Below are 19,864 nucleotides of genomic sequence, written 5' to 3' on the forward strand. Positions count from 1 at the left end.
ACTTTCCACTCTAACATCATGTGCTAACCACCTATATTTTACATAATGGGCGACTAAGACCTAGGGAGGCTTCTCACTCTCCAAGCAGGAATCCAATTGAGGCAGTCTATACTGGCCAGTAACTGTCTGCTCCTGAACTCCTTTGGTTTCACCAGCCATAAGAGGCCAGGAAATTCTGCCTTACATAGGATCATAGGATTTAGGTGTGGCTGGGATCATAAAACTGGCATTGGAAAGGATCTTCCAGGCCAAGTTGGCCCACTTCCATTATCTCCTGGTACTGCACTGCCAGCTGTGTGACCCATGGATCACCTTCAAGCCCTACCTAGAGCTCAACCAGGGTAGTTACTAATGGTCTTTATGAATGGGGTGGAAAACATTCCTTCTCTTGATCCCAGGAAGGATTTCATTCAAATCATTTAACGCAATCTAGGTTTAAAACAACAACGTCAACAAAAGAACACAAAATATCCTGGAGGGCAGGGACTGAGTTTGCTTTTTGCTTGTATCCCCCACACCTAGCCCAGGGAAGTAGGTGCTTAGGAGATTGTTGATAGATTAAGTTCTGGACCAGGTAGATCCTCAACTTTGACCTTAGTCCCTTCCAGATAGGCCCTTCCTCAATTAGAGAAGGAGGTGGCTTTGGGAGTCCAGAGCCTTGAATCTGAGGCTTCTGTCCCTGTTCCTGGGTTACTATCCCCATTTTATAGAGGAGGAAACTGAGGTTCAGTATGGGCATGTGACAGCCCTGGATCACACAGTTAGCAAGGAAGCGCCAGGATTCTAACTCAGGTCTCTCCTACCTTCTCGTTCCTCACAGGGTGAGACAGGGCAGCCACAGGGGTCTGGGAGGTCACCCACCCTTTTCTGGTTGATGCCCCTTTCCATTTGGGGCTCTCTGGCTGGTCCTAGTCATCCTTTCCCTCCAACAAATGCTCTCTGAAGGAAGTGACCTGTCCCCTGGGTCTGCCTAGCCTACCTAGGATGGCTTCTAGGGCCCCTCTAAGGCCCAATTTCTCTTCAGGACTTAGTTTATTCAGACCTGAGCTCTGGTGTGCCTGCCCACAGTCCCACTTTTCCTTGGGGTTCTAGCTAGCTCTCTCAAATCTCTCCCTCTCTCTGACTCCAACCTTTCCATCTTTCATTTCTCCCTCTTGGTCTCTGTTTTTTCCCAAATCCCTCTGTCCCTGTCTCTCATCTCTCTTTTAGAATGTGTTGCTCAAACAACTCCTTTCTTATTGTTCACTTTCCCTCTTCCTCATCTCTCCATTTCCTTCCTCTCCTTTCCTTTTTTTCATCTTTGCTTTTATATTTCACCTCTTTCTTGTCCTCTTTCTCACTCGTAGGGCATTTTTCTATTCAGTAGAAGAGTTTAAACTAGGTATTGAAGATCCTGGGATTCTCTTTCTCTCTGCCTCTTCTCTCTCTTCTATTATTCATCTCTTCCAACCTCTTATCTCTCCATCTTTCCTTCTCCATTATTCATCTCTTCCATTCTCTTTCATTTCTGTCTTTCACTTTCCCCCTTTGTTTCTGTCTCTCTCTTCCTGCCCCCCCCCCTTCTTTTTCCTTCACCTTACCTTTGGCCAGTCTCCCATTACATCTCTCATCCCTTCTCTTTCTCCTTCCCTATTCTTGTTTCTCATCTGGAGGACATTTCTTCATTAAGTAGAGGAGGCTGCACAGATATTTTAAATTCTGAGATTCTTCTTCTCCCTGCCTCTTCCCTGTCCTCCACTATTCACCTCTCCATGCTCTCATCACTCCTTTCATCTTTTCTTCTGCATTATTCATCACTTTCACTTCCTCTCATCTCTCTCATCTTTCATCTCTCCCTCTCCCTCTCATGTCTCTCACCCACTCTCTGTTTCCTATCTCCTTACCTATCTCATCTGTCTGGCTCATTTCTTCTACCCATTTTGTCATCCCTCTCACTCCTCTTCTCTTTTCTCATTCTCTCCCTATCCCAAGAAGGCCATATGGTACAGTGGAAAGAATGCTCTCTCTGGAGTCAGGAGACCTGGGTGAAAATCTTGACTCTGATGGTATATTGACATGACCTTAGATAATTCATTCCATTTCTCTGGACCTCAGTTTCCACATTTGTAAAACAAGAGGGTTGGTTCTTTGAGTTTTAGAACTATAAACCTGTGAGCTCTCTCCATCATCCTGCTTCTCCTTTTGCCTCTCCCTCTCTCATCCTTTCCACTCTCTTCTCTTGCTATAAAGATGGTTTCTTCAGGAGTGGGGGTGGAGGATGGGGGTGGTTGTGCCTGAAGACCTTTGAGAGGCTGAGCTTTTGTATCTCTCTAGGGCCAGCAAAGGATTGAGGTTATGTGCACTCCAGAATTCCTCCACCCCACACACGCTGGATTTTGGCCGCTACTCCTCGTGGGCTGAGCTCATATTCTTCCAAATGAAATTCCAGTCTCTCCCAGCCTCCACCACCCCTGACCTCCCTGCTCCTCTCCCCCCCAACACACACCTTACATGTTACAGTTCTAGCTCCATCCTTGAGTACCAACTCCTCCCTGTTGGAAGGTCAAAGACCTTCTCAGGCTAGACTTGGACCAATCCGGGTCCATTCACTCATTCCCTACTTCCCCAGGGGGCCTTCAGTTGCCACTGGGCCTTCCCTCTTGGGGACAGAGAGGCAGAAGAGGATAGTCACAGTGAGCTTTTTAGGACAAAAAACCTAAAAGAGGCTCCAAAGGCCCGGATCTTCGGGTCCTAGTATTATAGGCTGTCCCACCAGGGTGGGAACTCAGACCATCTCATTCAACCTGTACTTGTGTGTGAGTCCCCTCTATAGCACTCCCTGTAGAAAAATCAATCAGTCTCTACCTGGACCGATCCCATAACAGAGAGCTCAAAGCTTCCCAAGGCAGCCTGTTTCACATTTGGAAACCTCTGGTTTCTAGGAAGCTCCTCCTCACATCTAGCTGAAATATGCCTCTTTGTACAGTAGAAAAGTTGGGGGAACCCCAGTTCTGACCCTGGTTCTGGGCCAAGTGTGGTGGCTCAGGCCTGGAGAGGTTAAGACTGGCAGATCTCTAGAGCCATCCTTAGGAGTTTTGAGCAGCAGGGGGCTAAGCCAATCAGGTGCCTGAGCTCAGCACCAATATGGTGAGCTACCAGGCTGCCTAGGAAATGGAGCAAATTAACATCTGCACGTCCAGCCTAGGGGAGATAGATTAAACAAAATCAAATAACAAATAATCCCCAACTTAACTCTTCTGTTATCTTGGACAAATTGCTCCACTTCTCAATTGTAAAATGATTGAGTCAAATGGTCCCTTCCAGCTCCAAGACTACATTTGATCCAATGGTCCCAATCCCACCCCCTGCCCCAAATGCTCTTCATTCTGATCTCTAGAGCCAAGAAGAACAAAGCAAGCTTTCAGGTGCTACAGAAACATGAGGTTATTATTACTTCTTTTGTCCCAGATAAACAGCTCCCTCCATTCCACCCCTCGGGGGAACTTGTCCAAACACCTTCAGTTTCCCACCCTACTTCCCTTGTATTGACAGCAGATTGAATGCTGGATTTGGAGAAGAGGCCATGAGGTCAAATCCTGCTCTTGCCACTTCAGCCTTCCACAAGCCCCTACTCAATTCTGGATCTCATTCTTCCTCTGTAAAATGATGGGGTTGGACTAGGTGCCTGTCATGGTTTCTTCTAGCTGTAAGTCAAATCCCTTCTCCTCCAGGAAACCCTTCCCAGACCACTGGGATCCCTCCCACTGCAAGTTGCCCTGTGGTAGTAGCTACAGAGACCATGTTTTTGGCCAATTCCTAGGGTGTCCTTAGCAGCAATGGCCATGTGCTCTGAGCACCCCTTCCCATGGGCCATTTCTCTGGCCATCTTTCATCAGGATACCACCCCTCCAGCTCCCTTCCAATCTTTGCTCATAACGCCTTCCTCCAGGAAGCTTCATAGCTACTTCCACATTTATTAAGTGCCCACTGTATACAGAGCATTGGAAAGAGAGGCAAAGTTAACAGTCTGCACTTTTCTCACCCACTGACCCTGCACACAACAAACTAAGAATCCATACCCAGAATTTCTCTAGGACTTGGGTAAAGGTGCAGGAATTGTCTTTCCTTGTGCCCAACGGGGACTCAGGGGCCCATATGAGAGACTCTGTGTTACCGGTCTCATCTCTGTGTTACTCAATCTGTGTTACAGATTGATTTCCCAGCATTTGGGGGAATGGAGCAGACCAGACATTGGCCAGCTGAGTATGGGCTGGACAGCTCTGAGGAAAGCCTTAAACCCCCAATGGTACCTCATGGCCACATACACAGGAATTCCAGGGCTTAATTTATTCAATTCCAAGTTCCTGGAGGGGAAGAGGGGATTTGGGTACATCTAGAGGGGTTATGGTGACCCCTCCTGAAGCATCCTAACACCTCAATAAATAAATTGGCAAATAAATACTGGGGCAGGGGGACAAAGCACATCAACAGTCTCAGAGAAAGAGATCGAGGGACCCACCATGTCCATCACAGCCCTTGGGCAGCAGGGTTCTCTTTCCACTTAAAAGCTGGGCAGGAGCCACATGGCCCCTGCAACTGGCACTCGGGGCACCCCTCCCATTGGTCCACTAACACCTGGAACTTGAATGGATTCCAGCCTTCTGATTGGTCCCTTAGGAGACATAACTCAATGATCCCCACTTGATGCCCCAGAACTTTGAACCCAGGCTGACTGGCTCAGTTGGATTCAGGCCCCAAGCTCAACCCACTGGAAGGGGTGTGTGTGTGTGTGTGTGTGTGTGTGTGTGAGACAGGGGAAGAGAGAGAGTGTGTGTGTGTGTGTGTGTGTGTGACAGGGGAAGAGAGAGTGTGTGTGTGTGTACGGGAGAGGGGAAGAGAGAGAGAGTGTGTATGTGTGTGTGTGTGTGCGTGTGTGTATGGGAGAGGGGAAGCCCCTGAACCAGGCAGAACAAGGGGGGCTGGGAATCAATGGCACAGAGTGTTGCAATAAAGGGCCCTTTAGGATCATAGATTCAGAGCTGCAAGGGGGCTCAGGGGGCTCAGAAGTCATTTAGTCTAACACCCTCATTTTGACAGAGAAGGAAACTGAGGCACCCTGTGCCCCCAGAGTCATAGTTCCTGGGTCGAGAAGAGAGAAAGTGGGGAGAAAAAAGAGAAGTTAAGGCAGCATCGACCTTCAGAGCTGAGAGAAGGGGGAAGTGGGGGCTGATTTGAGGGGTGAGGGGGAGGGGATGCTGCCATTAGGGAAATGGCACCCAGTAGAGGGAAGCAGGAGATAATGTGGGGAGAGGACACCTAGCCCAACCTAAAGGGAGGAGGGATAGGTAGGTCCCTTGGGGAGCTGGGGAGCAGGTCCTGACCTACTGATCCCAGAAGGTGGAGGGAGAGAGCACGCGCACGTGTGTGTGTGTGTGTGTGTGTGTGTGTGTCGCGCACACACGGTTAGGGGGAGGAAAACATCCAAACTGGATCAGGATATGGGAATTGGGGAAGGGGTCCTCTCACAAGCAGAGAGTAAAAAGAGACCAGGGGAGAAGAAATGGGAGCGAGATGCCAGCCCGTCCTCTTGGCTGCCCTGCCTCTGGTCAGGTGGCCTCAGTCCTCCAGGCCTGCTATCAAGTCTGCAATACTGTCCACGTAGTAGTGGGGCACCAGGTCAACCTGGCCTGCAGCCAAGTAGGCCTGGGCCTGATCCAGCCTGGAGACTCCAGTGAGGGTGAGCACGGTGGTCAGACCGCAGCGGTGACCAAAGAGGATGTCCGTCTCCAGCCGGTCACCCACCATCAGGGTGCGAGCCGGGTCCACGCCAAAGTGCTCTGTGATACACTCAAACATGTAGGTGCTGGGTTTGCCCACCACTACTGCCTGGCGCCCTGATGCTGTCTCCACTGCTGCTGTCAGGCTCCCAGTACCTGTGGAGTGAAGGGAAAAGAGAGATGCTGAGTCTGAGATGGGAAAGGAGAAATGGAAACCTGGAAACCCGCCCCCACCCTCAATAGCTCTGATTCTTTATCAAGTCAAAGCCACCATCTTAGATTTATCATGGAAATTCATCATGATCTTCTGCCTCCAGAGCTGCCACCTTGGACAGCTCTCAGAGCTCTAGGCACCACTCATGGGTCACAGAGGTGTAAATCTGTATTGCTAGACTGGGCTCTTCCATTTGACAACTCCTAGGTCTGGTCCCCACTCCCAGTACACTCCTGAGAGGCAGTGTGGTGCAATAGATAGAGGCCTGGGCTCGCTTCTTCCCTCTGACCATGGCATTGTGACCCTGGGTAACTCAATAACCTCTCAGTGTCCCCAGGAAACTCTATTAGTAAAAAGAGGAAAGGTGCATTTTTTGCAAAATTAAATATTAGTTATATGCCTGCTCTATTGCCCCCTAGACCACAAGTTCCAGGAGTGCTACCCAAAGCTTCTCTCTAGCTAGAGGAAGTGTCAAGAGCCAGTGGGATGTGGGTTCAAATCTCACAAGCCACACTGACGGGCCAAATGACCCCTGAGCAAGTTACTGAAGCTCCTGTCCTCCTGGCAGGGAAGTTGCTGACCTACATTGGTAGAGGGAGGGCTTTTCTCATTCTGGAATTGCCCAAATCAAAATCACACCTCCAGTCCCCCTCTGTCTTGCTCCCAGTGCTGGGCTCTGCCCAGGGAGAGTAAGTCAATGTGCACTGAGTCAATCGCATGACCTAAGGCCACCATCTGACCCAACAAAACAGGCTCAAAGAGGTACTAAGGCCTGCGCTCAGCCACACAGCCAATTCCCAGCACAGGCTGCACTGGAACCTGGCTTTCATCTTTGCATCTCCAGGCACCCAGAGGCTCTTTCCACCCAGGGCTGGGGGCTGCATCTCCTTCCTCTCTCTGACACTGGGCATGGCCTAGAGTGAGTGATCCCCAAATGTTTGTAGACTGCTCACCCCCCTTCCATTGTGGGGAGTGGGACCCCAGCTGCTGACAGGACTGGAGCCGATCACCCCTAGGACCAACTCTAGATCTACTCCCTTTGCACTGCCCAGTTTCCAGGGAGTGGCCTCAGGGGGTGAGAAAGAGGTTCTTTCAGGGTTTAGAGGAGAATCCCTTTGAGGATTTTCCCAGCAAAGAGATGAGAAAGCGTTCCTCCCTTCCAGTCTCCTCAGTTGACAAATGGAAGGGAGGCTATGGGTGTGGAAAATTGCATATACAGTCAGGTGAGGCTCAGCTGCTGCCACTTTTCTTTCCTCTCCTCTGTTATAAAGGATGGCTTTGGGAGGTGGGAGGTTTAGACCTGGAAACTGCTATGCAAAAACGGCAAAAGCTTTATTAAGAGAGGGGAAACTTCAACTCTGCAGATAGGAACAACCCTTTCAGCACCCGAGATGGACAGACCAATTTCAGCTAAAAGGTGCATGGGAAGCAGGGGCGTGGAGAAAGGGCTTGGAGTATTAAGAAAGGTTCCGGAAAGCTGTGCCACTTACCTGTGAGGCCCTGGCTTGTTACACTCTCCCCGGGCCTCAGTTTCCCCCTCTGTAAAATGAGGGGGTTGGACTCAATGGGCCCTGAGGTCCCTTCCAGCTCCAGACGTAGGGTGCTTGACTCTCCTCACCCCTCTCTGGCCAGCCTGCCTGACTCCATGGTCTCCCCACAAGGCTTGGCGTCCCTGCCTTAACCCTTGGGTCCGTTAGAAGGAAGAATGCTAACAACTTCCTCAACTAGAGTCTGAGGCATTTCTGTTACCAGGAGACCAGGGCCAAAAGCAAACAATTAGGGCTTATTTCAGTCTGAGTTCCAGTCTCCTCAGTTGACAAATGGAAAAGAATAACACCGGTCCCGTCTCCTTCTTGGGGAGACTGAGAAGCTCTGAAAGGGGAAGGAGCAGCTGGGTGGCGCAGTGGGTAGAGCCCCGGCCCTGAAGTCAGGAGGACCTGAGCTCAAATCCGGTCTCAGACCAAACACTTGACACTTACTAGCTGGGTGACCCTGGGCAAGTCACTTAATCCCCATTGCCCAACAAAAAAGAAAAGAAAAAGAAACTTAGGACTTAGATACTGAAAGGGGAGCTCAGCACACAGTGGATGCCGTAAGGGAACCACCTGCCCCACAGAGAGTATGTTTGAATTGATGCCTGAAGCTGAGATTGCCACAATGAGTAATGCACAAGTTGCTTTCCTCAAGCTGCAGGGGCAAACCCTATTCCGTAAATACTCGCTCCTGTCTGTCTGACATCTCCATTCCACCATCTAGCTGACTCAGCGGGATATCATAAAGACCCAGAGGCCAGCATAAGGTCCAGGGCTCAGAAGAGCCTCATTCATTCATTGTTAAAATATATATCTATATCTATTTCCCAATTACATGTAAAAATATTTTACATTTATTATTATTTTTTAATCCTGAGTTCCAAATTCTCTCCCTCTTGCTTCATTTACTCTTTAATGTGGATCATATTTTTAAAAGTCTGCAGCTTCTCGAGACTCACAGAACGATGGCACATCAGAACTAGAAGGTACCTTAGGTTGCACCCAACCCCCTCACTCTGCATATGAGAGATCTGAAGGACCTGAGGCCCAGAGATGGGAAGGAGCCTTAGGCCCAGGAAACAAAAAGGGAGCTTGGATGAGGAAAAGAGGCTCCAGAAGCCTAAAGCAGTGAGGTCACATGAAATTCTGCCTGATAGCCAACCTCAAATCTTTCCTATGAGAGCCAAGGCCTGTTTTGTCTTATGTCTTTATTAACACCTGGTTGCCTCCTCTGTCAGTCAAGGAGTACAATGCCATCACAGTCTAAGTCAGCCATAGCCTTCACTTCCAGGTAACCCCAGGCCCTTCAAAGGCCTCGGGGCCCAAGGCAGAGGAGGGATGATAAGGCGGGCCATTCCTGCCTATCTTGGTCAATCATTCATAAAGCACTTATTTGTCCTAGTGGATGGGCCAGGTAGAAGATAGGTGATGAAGTGGATAGGGCGCCAGGTCTGGAGTCAGGAAGTCCTGAGTTCAAATCTAGTTTCTGTTATTTACTTTCTGTGTGACCCTGGGCAAATCACTTAATTCCGTTTGCCTCAGTTTCCTCATCTGCAAAATGAGTTGGAGAAGGAAATGGCAAACCACTCCAGTATCTCTGCCAAGAAAACCCTAAATAGGGTCACGCAGAGTCAGACATAACTGAAATGACTAAACAATAACAAAGATGGGCCACGCACTGTGCTAGGCACGGGGGGGTGGGGGGGGGTGGGGAACGCAGGATGGAGACAAAAAGTACCGTTGTTGACCTCAAGAAACTGATATTCCACTGGAGGAAAAACAACATGTATGCACAATAGGGACACAAAGTGAATCTGGGGGGATCAGGAAAGGCCTCCTGGAGGTGGTGTTTGAGCTGAGCTCTGCAGAAGGCCAGGGATTCTAAGAGGCCAAGGTGAGAAGGCAGAGCATTCCAAACACAAGGGACAAGTTATACAAAGGTATGGAGATGGAAAATGAAATGTGATGAATTAGAAACAGCAATTAGGGAAGAATGAACAGGACTAACACTTCTGGACCTCAAGCTATATTATGAGGCAGCAGCCGCCCAAACCCACTGGTGTCGGTAAATAGAAAGATGGACGGAAAAAATAGATGAATGGGAACAACTAGATGAGGAAGACTTAGAACAATGGAACTCAATAATTCAGGGTTTGCTAAAGCAGAAAACAGAAATTACTTAGGAAAGAATGCCCTAATGGATAAAAATTGCTGAAAAGAAGTGTGGCAGAAGGGCAGCTAGGTAGCACAGAGGAGAGAGCACCAGCCTTGGAGTCAGGAGGATCTGAGTTCAAATCCGGCCTCAGGCATGTAACACTAGCTGTGTCACTCTGGGTAAGTCACTTAACCCCGATTGCCTTGCCCCACCCCCCCAAAAAAAGAAGAAGTCTGGCAGAAATTCGGCTTGGACCAACACCTACCATTCCCCACAATGTGTTTTAAATGGATATATGACCACATACAACAGTAAGAGTTGTCCAGTAAATGCTGGATATTGAGTCCAACATCTTTGTTTTACATATGAGGAAACTGAAGAAAAAAGGAAACTTCCAGGAAACTAACATTAAAAATTAAAATATAAAAAATAAGAAGAGAAACATTATATACCTTTCATGGCTATAGGTAGAAGATATATTCATAACTGAATGAGATCAAGAGATAACTTTGATTACATGCAACTGAAAAGCCACGGCACAGACAAAATTAATGCACCTAGGATAAGAAGGGAAGTAGTGAATAGGAAAAGATCTTTGTGTTAAATTTTCTAGATAACAGCTTCATATCCAAGATACACAAGTAACATATTATAAAACCAAAAGGTATTCCCCAATAGTTAAGTTCTCAGAGGAATGAAGAAACAACTTTCAAAAGAATTGAAAGCTATTAATAACCACAAAGAATGTGTCAAATCACTAATGAGAAAAATGCAAATCAAAACAGCCCTAGGGCTTCTTCCCCTCATCCAACAAATTGGCAAAGATGACGAAAGATAAATTAATGTTGGAGGGGTCATGGGAAGACAGGCATGTTAGTATGTAGTTGGTGGAGTTGTTCAACCACTTTGGAAAACAATTTCGAATTAAGCAAATAAGGCAACTATACCCTTTAACCCAGAGATTCAACTACTAGATTTATACCCATGGATTTCATTGGTAAGAAAATTTCCATGTGCACCAAAATATTTATAGTAGTACTTTTCGTGGTAGCAAAGAACTGGAAACAAAATAGATGGCCATTTACTGGGAAATGATAAACAAATTGTGTAAATGAATGCAATGGAATATTACTGTGCTGTAAAACACAGTGAATGGAATGATCACAGAGAAGCTTAGATTTACATGACCTGATTGCAGAGTGAAGTCAGCACAACCAAGAAAACTAAATCAATACTAAATAAATTCAACAATATAAACGGAAACAACCACGAACACGAAACAATCCCAAGTGAATGTTTCAAAATTACAAATAACAGGCATGACTCCACAGTGGACAACACTTCCCTCAACTTCTTTACAGAAGTGGGAGGTCCATGGTTGTGAAACATTGCCTCTATTTTCAGACCTCTTCAATGTATTGACCTTTTCTTCTTCTTTTTTTTTCTTCTATTTTTTCCCCTCTTCTTTTTCTTTGAAAAAATATCATTTGCTCTACAGAAAGGTTCCATGGAAGGGGGAGGAACACTGGAAGACATTTTGTAAAAAACATAACATATCAAAATCTATTATAATTATTTTTGGTAAGCTGGTTGGTTTGGCCAGAAAGCAAAGTGTATGAAGGAGAGTAATGTAAGATAAGGCTGGAGCCCAAGGATGAACGGCTTTCTTTAGGGAGCTGGTAGAGGAGTTTGAATTTGCTCCTAGAAGCAATAGGGAGATAATGGAGTAAATTCAACAAGGGAGTGATGAGGTCAGATCAATTTGAGAGGCTTTGGCTTTGAGATAATGGTGCCCTCAAGCCCCTTTCTGGACTTATTTCCAGAAAGACTCCTCCCACCCCCACCCAATCCCTCCACATCAGTCTATTCCCTTCCTTTAGAATTCTCCCATGAAGCCTTCCTGGATGCCCTAAATGGGAAGTAATCCTCTCCTCAAAATTTTCAAATTTTGTATTATGTATCAATATGTAAAGTTGTTTCTAATCAAACATTGAATTTAGAAGTCTTTATCAGGGCAGCTGGCACAGTGGATAGAGAACCGGCCCTGAAGTCAGGAGGGCCTGAGTTCAAATCTGGCCTCAGACCAAACACTTGACACGTACTAGCTGTGTGACCTTGGGCAAGTCACTTAACCCGACTGCCTCACCGGGAAAAAAAAAATAAGTCTTTATCGAAAGGAAGTGATACAATAATGATCAAGAATTAGCCCAGGAAAAGAGATGGGAAAACATTTCCTTCTGGTCTTTCTTTGCAGGGGGGGGGGGGGGGGGCTATGGGAATTGAGCACCGCATACCCTGTCAGACTTGATTCATGTGTTGTTCTTTGTTATAAGGGTCATCTTACTGGGTGTAGGGTGAAGAATATAATCCCGAAATGAAGGTGCTATAACAAAAGATACACATAGAAATTAAAATTCTTTTTCAGGAGCTTCAGACTCTGAAGGCGGGTCCCACTTCTTCTTTATCCAGCCCATCCCATTCAGGGTCCCTCCCCTTCTATCTCTTCAAATCCCCAGGTTCTTTCAAAGCTCAGCTCCTACATGAGGGCCTTCCAGAGTCCCTAGCTGCATCAGAAATTACTACACACTGAGGTTGAGGCCGTTTCCCATCTGGCAAAATGTAAACTTCCTAAGGGCAGGGACAACTTTGTTCCCTATCTTGGGCCTGGCACAGGATCCAGATCACTTTCTAAGTGTTTATTCAATGATTTATCAGTCCGCCACACTGCTCCAGAAGCCCAAATTTGATTATTTCTTCCCACCCAGCTACTGACCCTTAGCAATTCCTGTTGCTGGGTGTCAGACCTGCTGTTTTCCCTTCCCTCAAGACTTCCTACCTCCAGGACACCCTTCCTCTCATTCCAGAACTCTGTCCCACTTAGCTGCAAGCACACATACCCTGCTCTGGAGATACGGGTGGGGGCAGGGGAGACCTGGAGCTTTCCTTCATTCAAGGACAACCATCTGAATGGCCTGGGTGAATTGAATTTGTGTGGGCTTTCCTTTGTGGGGATCTCTGAAACTGAATGCTATCCAACTTGTTCCCTGCTGGGTCTCCCCTGCCCTCCCCCAACCAGATATACAGGACTACTATCCCACTGATAGGGTTATAGAGGGAACCCAGCCCAACTAGCGACCCCTGGCATACATCTAACAAGGAGTCATCCAGGCCCTGGCTGAAGACTTCCAGGAATGGCAACCCCTCCAGAGGCAGGCCAGCCCACTCTGGGATGGCTTGAGTTGTTATGAATTTTTTCTTTTCTTTGTGCCCAAATCTGCCTGTTTACACTGATATCCATGGTTCTGCTTGGCCCCAGAGGGCAGGACCACAAGTGTTTCAAATTCTTGAAGACAGACATCATGTGCCCTTCACCCTGAGCCTCTTCTCCAGGCTAAGCGTCCTTTCCTCCCCCAACCCATGATATCCAGGCCTTTCGTCATCCTGCCTCTCCAGCCTGACTCTCCTTCCAAGAACTGAACTGAACAGCTCAGAAGTTACCTGATCCACCCCAGAGTTGGACAGAGGGTGGGACCCTTTCCATGCAATGAGGAGAGCTGGGGAGGAGAGATAAGGCACCATGGTTTTTGGAAGTCTCCAAGCAGGGACTAGGCAACCACATGTCTGTTAGGTTGTAGGGATTCCTCTTCTGGTAGGGGTTGGATTAGAGGTCCCTTCCAAATTCTGAGCTCTGATCTCCAAAACATATCCTCTCTGACAGAGATTTGCCTCTTTCCTCATTCCCTCCTATGACTAATATTAATTGTTCCTGTCTTGAGGACATCTTGGGGATCCATTAAAATGGAAACTCTTCATTCTGGAACCCACCAGAGCCCTACTCCCACTCAATATTCTCTCTGAATACTAGTCAACAAATCCTAGCCAAGATTATTCTATAATCCAATAGATTCCTTAGAAGCTAATTCTTTCTCCTAAGCTAGGATCAGAGAAGATGCTAGTGAAAGCCCTGGGAAATCTGCATCTGCACTCTACCTCTGTTCTGCCACTAACCATGTGACCTCTCAGCCTCAGTTTCCCCAACTGTTAAAAAAAAAAAAAGGCAACAAATCATTCCAGATCAATTTGCAAAGCTATGTGTTCATGCAAAAAACATCAGTGCCTGTGATGGGCACTGTCCTGTGCCAGGCCCTGTGATGGTAACTTAGTAACTCTAAATGGATACAAACCAAATCGATTATGGGCGTCTGGCCTAAATCGATCCTGCCAGAGCAGAAAGTGTGGGGCAGTGCCCTGGTATTAGAGTCAGCAGCTCTGACACTGTGACCCTGGGGCAAGTGGATTACTCCCTCTGTGCCCAACATGTCATCTGCAAAAATGGGACTGATAATTGTAATCCTCTTGAATCACAGGGAATTTCCAGAATTTCCAGACAGGGCTGTTCAGGGGAAGTGTTTTGTAAAACCTTAAGGTGGCATAGAAATGAAAACTTTCTATAAAGGTCCAAGCCTTCCCCTTGTCGTTTCCCAGGAGCTGATAGTCATTCCTACCTCCCCAGCTTGAGGCCAGCTTCACTTCTACCTGTCCCAGGTCATCTTAGCTTCCCCACTGGGTCGGATGGTGGGTCTTGCAATCTTGTCCAGTGTCTGGGGATGCTGCCCCAGACACTATCCAGGCCCCATGGAACCTAGGCACCTACTCATCACTGAGAAGGCAGGGCTTTCCTACTTCACTCCACACGCATGACTTCATGCAAAGCTTCGCCAGCCTTTGGCCACAGGTGCCTGCCGTGGGCCCAGCTCTGTTCCATCTCACCAGAAACCTGTCTGAGTTGATAAGATTAGGACCTGAGGCAAGGCTTCCGCATGGCCCTCATCATTGAAGAGGTGCCGCTCTTGCCCTAGTCCTCCCTGACCCAGCTTGGCCTCTATCCCATGAGGTCCTGAAACAAATGGAACCTTGGCCCCATGATCAGGTGCCACCCACACCCTCCAAGGCAGCCTCCCTACAAGTTTCTCACCCCCAGATCTAGAAGAGGCATCAAAACAGCCCCAGGGGCCCTGCAGCCACAAGCAAGTGCAATTGCCCTCTCCCTCCTCCCAGGTCCCAGATCCCATCCTAGGTTCCCCTCACCCTGGAATGTGCAGTGTCTCAGCCAAGAGTCTCTCCATCCCCAGCATCTGTTCTCTATCCCCTTCTCCTCCCCAAAGATACTGGGCTAGGTTTTCTGCCTCTCCTTCCCTCTTCCAGAGAGCTTGCAACAGGAAGATGTACCATACCCGGGGGCTAACTCAGCAGATTCTGGGGCTCCACCTTCTCCTGCTGGGCCTGTAACTCTGCGGCCGGCCCGCCCCCCTCCAGGGCTCTGGGTTTCTCCTTATCTGAAGTCCACTTTCCCCTCCCCCTGGAGAGCTGGAAAGGTACTATCCCAGCAGAGCTGACGGCCAATCCTGGGGCCCCTCCCTGACCAGGCTGAACGCAGATTTTAGGCTGGTACTGCCCTCCAGGGGCCTTTGATTTCTTCCTACCGTAGAGCAATCCTCCCTTCCCCCAGAGGGTATTCCCCCCAGGAGAGGTTCCACCTCCCTAGTTCCTGCTCCAAGGATACCAGGGTCCCTCCTGCCCCTTCCCCTCGTAAGCTGAGAGCCCTGACCTTGGCCTGGCACCACCCCCTGCCCCTTGCTTCCCCTCCAGTCCTCCAGGTCCACCCTTTCCTCTCCCCTTCCCCAGGAATCTTGCCGCTGGGGAGGTACCAGCCCCCCATGACTCTACAGAATCCTGTAGAATCCTACAGAATCCTCCCCCAAGCTGAGCCCTGAACATAACCTGGCACCGCCCCCGGCCCCTGACTCTCTCCTCTCAGGTCCGTCTTCCCCTCCCTTGTCGCTCCCAGTGTTCCCGCAGCTGCGGCTGGTCCCACGGATCCCGAGCTCAGTCCATCCCTCCCAGGCTGCACCCCGCCCCCTCACGCCCCCCGGCCCTCACCCGGGGTGGTGCGGCCGTCGCTGAGCGGGTGCCACGGGTCCACGTCGGTGGCCACCAGGAGGCAGTCGGGGTCGCGCAGGTGGGCGCAGGCCTCGCTCAGCTTGGCGAAGGTGAAGTGCTCGTCGTAGCCCACGAGCACGGCGCGCACGGGCCCCGGTTCGTCGCCGGCCAGGCGCAGCCCCGCGGCCCGCAGCTCTCCGCGCAGCCCGTCGCCGCCCAGCACGAAGACGGCGCCCGGCGGGCAGGGCCGCGGCAGGCGCTGGCGCAGCAGGCGGGCCGCGCACAGCGCCGAGCTGAACAGCTGCTCGGCCGCCACGCCGCGGAAGCCGAGGCGCGCGAAGCGGCCCGCCAGCTCGGCCACCGAGCGCCTGCTGTTGTTGCTCACGAAGAGCGCCGCCTTGCCGCTGCGGCCCAGCCGCTCCAGCAGCTCAGGCGCGCCCGGCACGGCGCGCTCCCCGCTCCACAGCACCCCGTCGCAGTCGAACAGCACGCTCTGGGTGCGGGCCAGCAGCTCCCGCAGGGCGCCACCGCCCAGGCGCTCGCAGGCCGCCATACAGCCGCCCGGCTTGGCCCGGCCCAGCCCAGCCAAGCCTAGGGCAGCCACCGGGCTTTCTCCCGCGGGAATGACGTAGCCGCTGCCGCCCAACGTCCCGCCCGACGCCCTGGAGCCAATGGGCGCAAAGTATCGCCGGGGGCGGGGCCCGGAGCGAGGCACGGTCGCCAATAGGAGGGACGGCCAGGAAATTTACAACGAGCTCCAAACAGTGGGCCAATGGGTGAAGAGCTTCGACTCCATCGCCTTCTCCCCGAAGTCCTAGCCTCCACTCGAGTAGCCTCAGCGTCCCTGGGGCGGCCTAGGGGCGTGGAAAGAGAGAGAGAGGAACCAATCCTCGCAGGGGGCTGAAAGAATCAGCCAATGGGCAAATAGTATCCCCCTGGCCCTCCAGAAAGGATGCATTCTGGCCTCGATGCAGAGAGAGACCAATGGGCGCTGAGCGTCAGAAGGGGGTGGGGACACGGCTCGAAGTGACAGCCAAAGAGCGAACAAAGATGCGAGCTAGGAGAGGAAAGAGAGCGATTGTGTGGAGCCATCGCCCGTACAATGGCAAAACGGGCCAACGGGCTGAAAGATGCACTCCGCCGAAGCCTACATCCTTCGGGGAGGCGGGACCAAAGCCAAAACTGATGGTAGAATTGACCAATGGAAGGGTACAGGTCCCCCCCTCTTAGGGAGGGGCAGCGTTCTTAGCTTCGTTGTGGCAGCCCTGGGCCCTCCCTCTGGAAGCGGCTGAGGGCCACAGCGTGAGGCCACGTCCAACGGACTGGAGATGACGGCGACAGCAGGGAAAAGGGTAACATGGGGGCGAGCTAGTTTGGATATTTCAAAAAAAAAAAATCCGGCCAATCCTTGACTAGTTTTCCTTCTCCGGGAGAAGGACCAATCAGAACTAAGGAAGGGGAGATTGGGATGATTGCCGCGAGCCCGAAGACAGACCGGGGAAACTTGAAGAGGTGAGGAGGTGGGCGAACGGCAGAGCTGACCAATCGGCACTTAGAGTTTTCAGCTCCTGGTGGGCGGGCCTGAGCTGGGATTGACGTCCAACCTCACCTATTAAAGCTCGGGTTGGAGGGAGGAACTGTCCAATAAGCACCAGGAGGCGATAATGAGCGACAGCCTGATGGAAGAGATGGGGCTGCCGGATGCCGCGGCCAATCAGGAGCGAAGGAGAGGTAGTTGCTAGGCTAGGGTCAGATTTTTCCCGGGAAAATGCCTTTGGGTGGGCAGGGCCACGTGGCCGCAGCGGGAAAGGGAGGGGAGGGGAGAGGAGGTGGCTCGTTCCTTTCTGCCCACGTGGCTCCTGGGACTGTGGGAGTGGGAGTCCAGGCCAGAACGAGAGGGGCCTTTGCTTGAGGAGGGGCCCCTAGAAACTGGTTGGTTGGATTTAAAGGAATTCGGACCCTCCCCAAGGCGGAGCGAGGGGAAGGGAATGAGCATTTATATGGGGCTACTGTGTGGTGGGCGATGAGAAAGGTAGTAAGTCATACGTGTCTAAATATGCACATACAACACAAACATTGTATATATATTTACATTTATATGCACATTCTATATATACATTGTATCTCTGTATATATATAATTGTGGGTGTATATACATTGTATTTATACATATATTTATACATATATACATTGTATATATATATATTTGTGTTTGCACACATTGTATCTATACATATATTTGTGTATCTATATATTGTATTTGTGTGTGATACACTTGTATGTGTATATATACACATATGTATATATATACACACACATATTTTGTGTATATATACGTATATACACATACAGAGAAAGGTAAGTTATGTGTCTATGTAGAAGTTATGTAATATGCAGCTTATACACATGTGTATATACACATACACACACACACATATATATATATATATATATATATGCCATATGATAGAAGTAGCTAGGTGGCAATGTGGCAGTACATACCTGTGCCAGGCCTGGTATCAGAAGACCTGAGTTCAAATATGGTCTCAGATACTAGCTGTGTGATCTTTAGCAAACCACTTAACTTGCTGCCAGCCTCAGTTTCCTCAGTTGTAAAAACAGCACTTATCTCCCAGGATTGTTGTGCCGATCAAATGTGATCATATTTGTAAAGTGCTGAGCATAGGGCCTGTTGCCAGCCCTATTATTGTCATGAGACAGTGAGCACTCCATCACTAGAAGTGTTCAAACAGGCTACGTAACTGTTGGCCAGCGATGCTGTAGTGAGCAGATGCCCTGTGATCCTCGGAGGGTGGAAGGGACAAGGCTCACTGCTGTTTGTTCCAGAGTAAACTTGACCTTCAGTCACAAAGGGAGCTCTCTTCCTTTCTCAATAATCACCTTTATTCGGACGACAAAGGAGGAAGCCAGGCCGCACACAGAATGCAATCCAATTTAATCCAAAATAATTTACAAGCCATACCAGGACAAAAACAAAAACATTTCTGGTAAAGGAAAATAGATGCTCTCCTAGGGAAGTGAAAGTAAGGGCCCTCCCCGTTCCTCTTCTCTTTCCCTCTCTGACTGGACCCCGCCAGGCAATGGAGAGAGAGGCTCTGGACGCCCAGAACCAGGGGCGCCAGAAGAAGAGAGAGAGAAGGCCGGGGCTCCTCCTCAGCTCCCAAGGCAAGGGACCCGTCCAGCTGGGGCTGGGGGTCTGAGGCACTTGTGCCTGGGACATTTCCATCTTGTCTCACAGGCAGTTGAGGGCTGAGTCACTGGAGCTTCCAGATGGGATGAGGCCAGGGTGAGCCAGAGGGAAAGGGGGCCCCAGAGAATAGAAGAGGCAAGGGGGGAGAGGGGGAGGGGCAGTGCATTGTGGTGGGAGGAGGCAGCCAGGCCACCCTGGCTCAGTCGGTCTCTGAGGCAAGAGTCCTAGGCCGGGGTTGGGGAGGAATGGTGACCCCAGCTGCACAGCTGTCCCCCTCAGGGCCTCTGGGCTCCCCAGAGACCTCAGTCTCAGCGCTGGGGTTGGGGGAAGCAGGGGAGGGTCGGCTCAGTCGGCGCACAGGCTGGGGAGGTTGAGGAGGCAATGGAGGTGGGACAGAGGGGGCCTTAATGTTGCCGCCCGCCTGACGTCGGGGGAGGGCCCTGGGAGCAGCGGGACTCCCTGGGGTAGAGGGCTGGGGCTGAGGCTGGGACTGGGGCTGCGGCTGCGGCTGCGGCTGGGGCTGCGGCTGCGCTGGGGTTGGAACCACAGTGGGAATGGTTGGGGGTGAAGATCGGGGATTCAGGACCTGGGGTGGAGGCACCATGGGCCGGGCGGGGGCTGGGCGTTTGGCTACAGAGAAAGTCAGAGGGTGAAAAAAGTTAGATCAGGAATGCCAGATAGTCCTACCCTGACCCTTGGCCTTGGCCTTGGCATCACCCAAGACCCTGGTCCTCCAAGACTTCCAACTATTCAAGTCCACTCTGGCCTCCCCCTTGCCCTCCCCTGGACCAGAACCTGTGATCTCTCCAGCACAGTGCAGCAGGATGCAGGGGCAAGAGTTCTGGTGTAAGAGTCCAGAGCCCTGGTTCTAGTCCTGGCTCTGACAAAAGCCTTGGGCCTCAGTGTGGTTGTGTGGACTAGATGCTCTTTAAGAGTTCCTCCCATTCTGGGTTCTAACATGCTGCGTCCTGACATTCCCTGTTCTAAGGCCCTCCCAGCCCTGACCTTGCCTGTTCTAAGGCCCCTCCCAGCTCTGACATCCCCTGTTCTAAGGCC

At 50.3% G+C, this 19,864-nt stretch overlaps 2 protein-coding genes across 2 annotated transcripts in view; both read right to left on the minus strand.

Moving 5' to 3' along the window:
* Positions 1-4,841: 4,841 nt before the first annotated feature.
* On the minus strand, positions 4,842-16,165 carry PDXP (pyridoxal phosphatase). Its single transcript, XM_027874187.1, has 2 exons — positions 15,598-16,165; positions 4,842-5,912 (listed from the first exon to the last, which is right to left on the minus strand). Exons 1-2 carry the CDS (start codon positions 16,148-16,150, stop codon positions 5,596-5,598), a joined length of 870 nt encoding a protein of 289 aa, XP_027729988.1. The 5' UTR covers positions 16,151-16,165; the 3' UTR covers positions 4,842-5,595.
* Positions 16,166-18,536: 2,371 nt separating this feature from the next.
* The window catches only part of SH3BP1 (SH3 domain binding protein 1), a 23,842-nt gene continuing 22,514 nt past the window's right edge, over positions 18,537-19,864 (minus strand). Inside the window, exon 18 of the mRNA XM_027871741.1 lies at positions 18,537-19,438. Within this exon, the coding sequence (XP_027727542.1) occupies positions 19,008-19,438 (431 nt within the window). The 3' untranslated portion in view covers positions 18,537-19,007. The remainder of the gene's footprint in view (positions 19,439-19,864) is intronic.

Source organism: Vombatus ursinus, unplaced genomic scaffold, assembly GCF_900497805.2.
Source record: "Vombatus ursinus unplaced genomic scaffold, bare-nosed wombat genome assembly UNPS02003292.1, whole genome shotgun sequence".
In the NCBI taxonomy this organism is placed as follows: domain Eukaryota; kingdom Metazoa; phylum Chordata; class Mammalia; order Diprotodontia; family Vombatidae; genus Vombatus; species Vombatus ursinus.

Excerpts from the sequence above, each read along its gene's own strand:
- PDXP (XM_027874187.1), bottom strand. The coding sequence starts at position 16,150 with ATGGCGGCCTGCGAGCGCCTGGGCGGTGGCGCCCTGCGGGAGCTGCTG. Across the intron at positions 5,913-15,597 it reads CGACGGCCGCACCACCCCGG|GTACTGGGAGCCTGACAGCA; the intron begins GTGAGGGCCGGG and ends TTCACTCCACAG.